This window comes from Acanthopagrus latus, chromosome 10 (assembly GCF_904848185.1).
Source record: "Acanthopagrus latus isolate v.2019 chromosome 10, fAcaLat1.1, whole genome shotgun sequence".
NCBI lineage: Eukaryota > Metazoa > Chordata > Actinopteri > Spariformes > Sparidae > Acanthopagrus > Acanthopagrus latus.
Window position 1 is genome coordinate 15,786,010 of NC_051048.1, and position 10,465 is coordinate 15,796,474.

General features: G+C 43.0%; 1 protein-coding gene across 4 annotated transcripts; it reads right to left on the bottom strand.

The window, feature by feature from the left end:
• Positions 1 to 1,609: 1,609 nt before the first annotated feature.
• On the bottom strand, positions 1,610 to 5,289 carry LOC119027557. 4 transcript variants are annotated; one of them, XM_037112883.1, is made up of 8 exons: positions 4,500 to 4,579; positions 3,321 to 3,542; positions 2,888 to 3,226; positions 2,663 to 2,704; positions 2,429 to 2,548; positions 2,277 to 2,311; positions 2,016 to 2,148; positions 1,610 to 1,860 (listed from the first exon to the last, which is right to left on the bottom strand). In XM_037112883.1, exons 2-8 carry the CDS (start codon positions 3,364 to 3,366, stop codon positions 1,823 to 1,825), a joined length of 753 nt encoding a protein of 250 aa, XP_036968778.1. In that variant the 5' UTR covers positions 3,367 to 3,542; positions 4,500 to 4,579; the 3' UTR covers positions 1,610 to 1,822. The 4 variants fall into 4 exon arrangements, with proteins under 4 accessions (XP_036968778.1, XP_036968776.1, XP_036968775.1 ...); XM_037112881.1 differs by having other exon boundaries at positions 1,654 to 1,860; positions 2,095 to 2,148; positions 3,321 to 3,429; positions 4,500 to 5,289; XM_037112880.1 differs by having other exon boundaries at positions 1,654 to 1,860; positions 3,321 to 3,429; positions 4,500 to 5,280.
• Positions 5,290 to 10,465: the final 5,176 nt, after the last annotated feature.

Below are 10,465 nucleotides of genomic sequence, written 5' to 3' on the forward strand. Positions count from 1 at the left end.
TCCACCTGTGCATGGTCGAGGCAGCTCTCTCGAGCATGCGCCTGATGGGGTGAAGACAGAATCTTGCACAGCTGGTGGTACGATGTGAAAGAAACGCCCACAGAGAAAATAGAACTGATGACTTCCTGTGTTTGAGACTGCTCTGTCAGCTGATACTGTACATACACGACTGTGTCCTGGCCGACATGTAGTATTGACTTTACAAAGGACAGATTCTGTGGTTTTATTCTTATTAAGGGCAAAGTTGAGCAGAAGAAATACATCTTTGTGTACATCCATATTTGTGTGTCATGTCTTTGATTTTGTTTTGATGTCTTTTAAATGGTCACATTGAATGATATCAACCTGAAAGTCACAGGGCCTTCCTGTTGTGAGGAAAGAAGTCAGGAGTATGAATTTAAAAGATGTGTGAGCCTCCTTTCATTTTGAACAGAGCTTTCAGAATGCGTTCCCCCTGTTTTAAAGGGTTAAATTGAACGATATCAACCCGAAAATCACAGGATTCACCTGTTGTCAGCAGCATGAATTTGAAAGGTGTGTGGGTCTCCTGTCATTTTGAACAGAGGGGGAACAGTATCTGACAGTAGTATTACAAGCTGTCAGGATGCGTTCCCCCTGTTTTAAATGGTCAAATTGAATATCAACCTGAAAATCACAGGACATACTTGTTGTGAGGAAATAAGTCAGTAGTATGAATTTGAAAGTTGTGTGAGCCTCTTTTCATTTTGAACAGAGGGGGAACAGTATCTGACGGTAGTATATCACTCTGATTTGCTGGCTAGCTAACTGTTGGTGTTATTGTTATCTGCTGATTTGTATTATGTTGAGTAAGGATGTGAAGTGTGACAGGGCCTGTGCTCATCAGAAAATTGATCAGAGCAAAGAAGGAAGTCTGGTACCAAGTGCAAACTGTATACTGCATACTGTGAGATGAGAACAAGGTGGATGAATGGGTAACGCAAACACAGGACTCTGACCCAGGAGACCACTGATGCTGTCCTGGGTCAAATAAAAAAAAAATCAACTTTGAGTTATTTGACCTAAAACTAGATCATTTTGACCTAAAACTGTGTGAAGATGTGTTTTCCATCAAGCCTTGATGGTTCAACTTTTTGTGGGTGAGAGAGGAGCCTGAGTTTGAACCTCTCTCTCTTTTTTCTTTGTTCACACATCTATCTCTGTCAGTTGTGTGAACAACTGCTGCAACACCATGCATGCCTTGTAGGGCAGACTGCCTGAAAATGCTCTCTAATACCCATTTTGAAACAACATGGCAGTTCCCCTCATGTTTAAAGCCAGCAGCTGTGGAGCTGTTGGAAAGCACTTCAGATGATCATAGTAACTATCTTCCTTGTATTTTTAAGTCATTTTAACTGAGTTGAAGTCAAAAGTAATGTGACATTTTTTTACATATGCATTGAGATTATCAAGTATGTATCACTGTGATTATAATTGTAAAGTGTCTCTCTGACTAGTCAACTTTTCACAAGTGTGACAGATGGGTGTCAGTTTGCCAGAAGTGTGAAGATACAGATGTGATCTCTGATTCAGACTTTCAACACAGTGCAAGGTCCAACAAAAGGCATGTGGGTGTCATAAATATTCACAATAGATTAAAATAGCATTTATTTTTTTAATGCAGGCATGTAACAGTTGAAATGTCCAGTTCATTTATTTCAGACTTCATTTCCACAGTGCGTTGATCTAACAGACCTTGCGGTTTTCCCTTCAGTTGTGCTCAGACCACACTGCGCTGCCTCTTCCTGTCAAACAAGTGAGGTGAACCTCACTCACTCCTCCACTGCTGCAGACCTCTATCTAACTATGCTCGATCTGGACAGTGACCAAGGTCAGACAAAACTAGCGAGAAACGATAAGACAAGCACAAGCAAAAGTCAGCGATTTAGTCATTTGGTTATTTGACCTTCTTGCAATAATAAAATGTAACTCCTCCCACCCAACAGAGAACACAACAGCAGATTTAATATGATAAAAGCATCAGTTGAACTCTGAACCCTTCTGAGTCTGTCTGCTGGCAGTATAAATGATATGAGTTTCCACTTCTCTCTCTGATGCAGGCCTCCTGCTTCTTACTGATGTCGGGTAAAATCTCACGGCTGCATCCTTTAGCTGATTAGAGAGCAGATTCTGTAGACAGTACACAGTTACACATGTCACACAGAAGATTTTGTTAGTAAAGCAGGATCAAGACTTGGAGGGATTTTGATCTTCAACATGTGAAGACATGTGACAGTAAAGAAAAGAACTTGATTCACCTCACACTGTTGTGGATTATTTTCTTCAGTGGCAGCTGAATGATAGAGACAAGGGCACAAAGCAGTTTTGTAGTGTTTCATCATACTGACTCAGATTTTACCCAGAATTTGTAAAAACAATCAAGTGAAAATAAAACATTCTCTCGAAGTACCTTTCTGAAGTCTCCTGACTTTCACAACCAGACCGCTGATGATGATGATGACCAGTATAAGGAAAACAGTCAGAGCACCCACGATCACACTCGTCAGCATTGCTATTCCTCCAGACTCTCCTACAAGAGAGATCGTTAAGTTAGAATCTAATTTCAAGTCAAGTTAAAAAAAACTTTTTCACCTACAAAAATTTCATAATCTGCAAAATGACAGAAATCTTTATGGAATCTCACTTTTATCTCCGCTGTCCTCGTCACCAGGTGGCTCATTGCTGCCTTTTAAAGAAAAAAAGTAAGGATAAAAGTAGCCTTTTCGTTTTTACAGATTTACATCTTGATTAAATTTAGTCAATGTTTCAATAGCCACTTTGTTTTTTGTGTTGTAATAAGACAATTATGGAAACACACAATACATATAAATGAACAACTAATGAAAAGGAAAGACTAGAATGACCTTACCTTTGACATTTAAACGTGTGACACTGAAAGTGATAATTCCACCAGTGTAAAATCCACAGAAATACAGTCCTGCATCAGATTTAACCACAAAATACATTTTGAGAGAGACAGTGTTGTTGCTGCTTCTCATTTCAAATTTCCCATTTTGAAATCCTTCGCAGTATTTAGCTTCTTTGGAATGGATCATGACAGAGACACAGCTGACCTCGGTTCTGTCGACCAGTCTGAACCAGAATATCACCGCACCATTGTTGTGGGTGTTGTTGCACCGCAGTGTGACTCCTTCACCAGACTGAGCCTCCACAGTCTGAGACTGAGAGACTGAGGCAGAGATCCAGCCTGAAACAAACAGTAGATAACAAACATGAAACATGAACATTTCTTTTAAATAAATGTTTAAATAAGTAAACGGTAATATAATGGCAATACTCACTAAAGCTGCAGAGAGTCAAAGCTGCTATCAAGGTGAAGCTCTTCATGGCGCGTGTGGCTGTAACTGTGCAATCTCCGCAACTGAGCTGTGCTCCAGTGCTTTCAGGGCGCTTTCAACCGAAGAGGTGGGGTGTTTTTTAAGTTGCTTATGCTGTTCATCAAACTGACCACAAACACGCTTTCAGGAAGAAAACGTGCTGGCGCAGAATGCTCTTCAGATATTCTTCAGATGGTGTTATTTTATAAAAATAACACCAATAGAAGAAAAATAGAAGTTTTTGTTACATACAAATGACACATCAGAACTTTTTTGCAAGATTATCAAATTTGATCTCATCATCCAATGTAAAAGATACACACAACTTCCGTTAGATCAGGCAATAAAAATGATCTCATCAGATTATCAGATGGTTCTGAGGTTGTCTGTATGTTTAAATCTTACATTTTTGTGTAAGTTGTCCTTATGTTTCCTTCCATTTCAGACAGCTGTGTAGAAGCAATTTTCATTCACCGCCTTGTGGCCATGACTGTATCATCACCAGTGAACTAAATGGAGGTGGTTCCACACAGGGAAACCTTTTTTTTTTGTCTTAGTATAAGGTGGTACATGCTGGAGGTGGTATTTTTGTTTTTTCTTGGCTGACTTGAGCTAGTGAAATTAATGTCAGATTTTAACCACATTTTCAAAAACTAACGGTTATACAGCCTTTTATAGTCGTAGCAGCTGATATTGATTGATTCCATTACCACAGTATGGCATGCTTTACTGTAATGATGTTTCCAGCACTTTTAAACTGTACATACTATATTGACAGCAGAGGAGTGATTTGCTTCCCTTGCAACTTTAGCCACATCTTTCTAGCGTGAGGCAGACACATCTAAAAACAGAGCCATAAACCTGGTGGAGGACACATCTTTATCCTGATTCGTTTCCCACTTAGCCCATTTTTCTGAAGCTTTGCCGCCATTGGCATTATCCATCCGTCCCCCAGATGCCCTCTGGATTTCCAGACCAGTCATTCCAGACTCCCCTGCATCTTCCAATTTCTGCTCCCAGTGTGTAGCCACTGTACCAATGGCCATTAGCCTCTTGCCTGCAGATCAGTTACCCAGCCCACTGCCTGTCTGCACCTGTGCAGCCTCCTGGTGAACCTTCTGATGTCAGGTTCTCTTGGCTTACCTCCAGAGTGGTCCCACCTAAGTTGTAACACTCCAGATCAGTCATGTCTATGTCACAGGCATCCGGACCACCCTCCAGAGAAACTCCTCTCATCGGCCCTGCCTTCTTGTTGTAGTCCATGTTAGAGTTCCCGGCAACTTGCTCAAGCAGTCTCCTCCTGCTCTTCAGATGCACAGCTGCTGACCTGAGCTCTGCTGCTACCCAGACCCACTCTACTTAAGGCGGTACACACTACAGGATAATCGGAACCATTTTCATCCCGATTTCCCCCTTACGATCAATGCCAGCCAAGGCCTGATTATCTGATGTTTGCAAATGACATCGTGTCCTCCAACTCGTGCTGTAAGGCATACAGCCCACACTCTCGCCTTCTCCATGACTTTTCCCACAGTTGTTTTGTTTTGTTTTTGTTTTTTTCAGCCTAAAACAACCACCACTGCATCTTCCGCTTCGTCCGCCATGTTTGTTTAAACTGAAGTCACGTTTGACCATGCGAGATTTGTAATATTGAGCCTGAAGAACCTGATACTCTGCTGAAGAATTAGTTAGTGTGTGGTGTGCACTACGGAGAACGCCACACATTATAAGATCAACAGAGAGAGATCTAGTGCGATCTGTCTTTTGTTGTCATCAAGTGTGTGGTCTCCTAATCTGTGAAGGTTTGAAAAATCCTGTAGTGTGTACCTGCCATCAGTATTTTTTAAACCAAAACAATCATTCTGCTATAGCAACAGAAAGAACAACATCAAAGCAGAAAATCTAAGGAGAATGCACAAAGCCCCGGTGATGTCATGAATTTTAGAATGTTCAGATGCTATAAATGTAGGACCTGACTTTATAGATTCATTTGTAACCAGACCGTCACCATGAGAGGAAGGAAAAGCAGAAAAGACTGCGGTACCGAAGAAGGAGGCAGGATGAGAGATCGCTCTCAGGGAAGGAGAAGAAAGAGAAGCGTGAGCAAAGAGGACACAAAGGCCCAGCAGAGTGGGGAAAAAATGGCCGAGAAGAAGAAAGAGACTAAGAAGGTTCTAGAAAGTACCACGACTTCGGATCAAACCCTAGCTGACAAGCCGAAAGAGGACACCAAGAAGATCGCCTCTGCCATTAAAAAGACAGGGACTCCTCTGGAGATGGAGCGCCACTGCTGGCAGCTAGACACCTGGCTGCTGGACGAGACGGACGAATCCAAACCTCTCGTTGAGGATCAGATGGAGGAGCAGACGGACAAGGAAAGTACATCCCTCATTCAGGCCACCAAGGGCTGCAAGCAGACTGTGCAGGATATGCAACAGGAAGAAGAGGAGCCTGTGAAAAGACCCCAGGCTTCCCATCGAGTCCAGAAAGGAGGACAGAACAGAAAGGAAACCAGGAAGATCGCAGCTGCCCTGAAAAAGGCAGAGGATCTTCTGGAGACTGAGCGCCTCTGCTGGCTGCAGGAGAAACTCTCATTGCTGGAGGAGATGGAGAAATCTGCAGCTCTCTATGAGGCTCAGCTGGACGAGCAGAAATGCAAGAACAAAACCCTCGCGGCTGCTCTGAAAAACGTTGAGCAGAAGCTGGAGAGTCATCAGGTTGAGTGGCAGGAGGAAAAGAAATCCCTCATTCAGGCCACAGAAGGCTTCAAGAAGACTCTTCAGGATATGCAACAGGAAGCAAAGGAGGCTGTGGAAAGATCTCAGGCTTCCCTTCAAGCCCAGCTCGAGGAGCAACGAGAGGAAACCAGGAAGATCGCAGCCTCCCTGGAAAAGGCAGAGGATCTTCTGGAGACTGAGCGCCTCTGCTGGCAGCAGGAGAAAATCCCCCTGATGGAGGAGATGGAGAAATCTGCAGCTCTCTATGAGGCTCAGCTGGAGGAGCAGAAATGCGAGAACAAAACCCTTGTGGCTTCTTTACGGAATGTTGAGCAGAAGCTGGAGAGTCATCAGATGGAGTGGCAGCAGGAAAAGACATCCCTCATTCAAGCCACAGAGGATCTCAAGAAGACGCTGCAGGAAAAGGAGCAGGACTGGGAGGAGAAAGAAAGCTCCTTGAGGTCCCAACTGGAAGATCTCCTGAGCAAGAAGAAGAAAAAGAAGAAGTGGTACAGATGGTTCTTATGTTTGGCCTGATTCATGTTCAGGAACTGTGACTGAATCAAACACACGCCTGAGCTATAGGTGGTTTTCCCCGGGTGCTCCGGTTAGCCAACCTTTATTAAAGAAGAAATTCTTTAATAAAAACTGAAAAAAAAGTTCAATTAGTTCAGGCGTGTGAAACCGGGTACCGGTTCCTGATCTGGGTCTTACTTTCTATACTTCTAAATGAACCATTAAAATGTCCATTAGTCTTTGCACCATCCACGCCAAAAGGATCGCCATTGGCCGGTCGAGATCACAACAACACAAAGGCTCTTTTAAGAGCCACCTGACAACACCAGACTATACAGTATCAGTAGAACCAGTACCCATTCCTGATCTGGGTCTGCAAGGGACTCCATCTAAGTTTTCAACGCTAATTGTCCTTTGCCGCTGAAATGGTGAGCTTTGAAGGCTTTCTTCTGTGAGCCAGTCACGTCACCATGGCAACTACAGGAACCACGCCACCCCACAGCGACGAAGCGATAAGATGGCTAACCACTTGTACACCTAGTAATACTAGTTCTAAGTGTATCTTTTGATTTTAATCCATGTAGCTACATTTGTTTTCGTCATAATTTGAACCAGAATAAAACAAGCCAAAGGCATTTCTTTTTTTTTTTTTTTAATACTTTATTTATAGTTTACACGTTTTTAAGACAATGACAGGACATACAAGAGAGGAAACAAACAACACAGACACCAAAAAAAAAAAAAAAAAAAGAGAGGGGGGCTGCCGGACCATTCACAAATCAACAATCGCAATATCCATATATCCCTGTCTCAAGAGCAAGGTAAAGTGCCTGAATAAGTTACTCCAGACCAACACTGTACTACATAATTATACAGCCAGATAAGTCCCTGTGGTTGTCAGGTGATGTGACAGTGTGCCAAAAAAGGTCCCCATGTTTTCTGAAATCGATTTTGTGCGTTGGGTTTATGCATACAAAGTTTTTCCATCTGTATAACAGACAGCATTTCTCTCAACCAGTGGGCAAAACAAGGTGGAGTGGTGGACTTCCAGGTCAGGAGAATAAGCTTCCTAGCCACCACCATTCCTGTCCGCCAAGCCATCTGCACATTGCGTGGTAGATGAGTAGTTGTTCCAGAGCATCCAAAGATGGCCAGGTCGTGGTTAGGCTGAATGTCCGTGGAATACGCTAGTGACAGCCACTCAAAGATTGCAGTCCAAAAACTATGCAGAGTTGGGCAGAACCAGAATAAATGCGCTAGTGATCCCTCAGCTGAAGAACACTTGTCACATACAGGAGACACCGATGGGAAGATGCGGTTTAGCTTTGTTTTTGAATAGTGTAATCTATGAATCACCTTATATTGAATTAGCCTGTAGCGGGAATTGATAGAGCAAGAATGGACCTGAGACATTGCCTCCTCCCAGAACTCTTGTGATATCTCTGAGTTCAGGTCGCTGGCCCAAGCATCCCTAATATGATCTGAGGGAATTGCATTGGTAAAGCATGTGACAAACTTCGACACCAGCTGCTTTGAGTCCGGAGGGAGCAAGAGATTTTCAAGAAAGGGATGAGTGGTAGGAGTGGATTCAAACTGTGGGCAATTTTCCTTAACATAGTGTCTGACTTGGAGGTATCGAAAGAAATGGGAATTTGGAAGACTGAACTTAGTCCGTAAATCAGTAAAAGATGCAAATTTGCCGTCAATGTACAGATCTAAAAATGTTTTAATACCCCTCTCCCTCCAGACCCCAAACACCCCGTCCAGCAGTCCAGGCTTGAATGAATGATTCTGACATATTGGAGCATGAATGGAAACATTGGGAATCTGGCAGGCCACCTTTATCTGATCCAATATTCGCAGAGAATGCTTTAGGGTAAAATTTTGTCTAATTGACTTGTCTACCAGGGCAGAACCAGAAAAGAGAAGGGCAGGAAGTGAGAAGTCTCTGGCCGCAGAGGCTTCCAGTTGTAACCACAAGGGGCTCCCATCAATCAGTCCCCCCCCACCTTTCCAATAGGTAAGAGCCCTGGAGTTAGCCGCCCAATAGTAGTGTTTAAAAATAGGGAGACCAAGGCCCCCCTTGTCAAGAGGTTTGTGTAGGTGAGCCTTGGCTATCCTGTGTGATTTGTAGCCCCACACAAAGGGCAATATAATAGACTCAAGCTTCTTAAAAAAAGACGCGTTTAGGTACACCGGCAGATTCTGAAAAAGATAAAGAAACCTAGGTAGGCTCACCATTTTAACAGCATTAACCCGTCCAATCATGGATAAGGGCAGTGTCCTCCAGGACTCAATATTCGCACTGAGTTTCTCTAATGCTTCGGTGAAGTTCAATCTGAAAAGGTGCTCTGAGTTCCTGGTCAGTTTCAGTCCTAGATAAGAAAAACGATCCTTCACTACTCTGAAAGGCAACCCACCCAGGAAGTCCTTGGTAAAATGATCCACTAGGGGCATAAATTCACTCTTTTGCCAATTAATGGTGTAACCAGAAATCTTCCCAAAGGAATTTATGTAATCCAGTAGGGTGGGGATAGAAACGGCCGGGTCGGTCAAACAAATAAGGAGGTCGTCCGCATAAAGGGTCACTCGAGTCTCAATGTCGCCTAACCTGATGCCCTTTATGCCTGGATGACCTCTAATACCAAGTGCCAGCGGCTCCAGTGCGATATCAAACAGCAAGGGAGACAGTGGGTCCCCCTGGCGCACACCACATTGCAGGGAGAACGGACTAGATTTATCTCCATTTGTAAGAATGAAGGATTTTGGATCAGAGTATAATATTTTAACCCATTCTATGAATGTTTCGCCAAATCCAAATCTCCTTAATGTCGCGATTAGATAGGGCCACTCTATCATATCAAACGCTTTATGAGCATCTAAGGATAATATGGCAGCTCTGTCGTTTTTGCCATAGGTGGCATATAAAATATTGAGGATTTTGCGGACATTACAGAAGGAGTACCTGCCTGGGATAAAACCAGTTTGGTCTGGGTGGATAATACTAGCTATATGCTTGCCCAAGCGGTTTGCTAGCACTTTTGTGATTATTTTTAAGTCATAGTTTAAGAGAGCAATGGGCCTGTAGCTGCCAGGATCTGTTTCATCTTTATCTTTTTTTAATAGAACACAGATGTTTGCTTCACTAAGAGTGGATGGGAGCCTCTTGTTTTTAAATGTGTCCTGGATCATTCGCAGCAAGATAGGAGCAAGGAGATCATGGAAAGCTTTGTAAAACTCTGGCCCAAACCCGTCTGGTCCAGCCGCCCTACCAGTAGGAAATGCCTTGATGGCATCCTGTAACTCAGACAATGTAAAATCCAAGTCTAGATTTTCCTTGAAAGCATCATCCAGCTGTGGGAACTGAAGTGAATCAAAAAACTGGTCAAAATCTGCCTGAGTAGCTGTTGATTTTGAAGCGTAAATTTCAGAGTAAAACTCTCTAAATCGTCTGTTGATATCCTTTAAGTCAGTTAGCATCAGACCAGATTTAGATTTAATTTTATAGATGGCTCGTTTTGCCTGCTCTCCCTTTAGCTGCCTAGCCAATAACCTCTGTGGTTTGTCACCAAGCTCAAAGTGTCTGTGTTTAAGTTTTAGCAACGTCTTGCCAACTTGTTCCCCTAGAATGGAATTGTATTCGTATTTTAACTTGAGGATGTTGTTATAATCTGTTTGAAGCAAAGAGGTTTTATAAGCCTGTTCTGCAGCCAGCAACTCCCTCTCAATCACATCCAACCTGCCCCGCCTAGACCTTTTCAATGTTGCTTCATAAGCAATAATTTGACCCCTAATATATACTTTGAGTGTCTCCCATAGTATTGAATCATTCACCTCCCCATTGTCATTAATTTCAAGGAACTGAGAAATATGCAA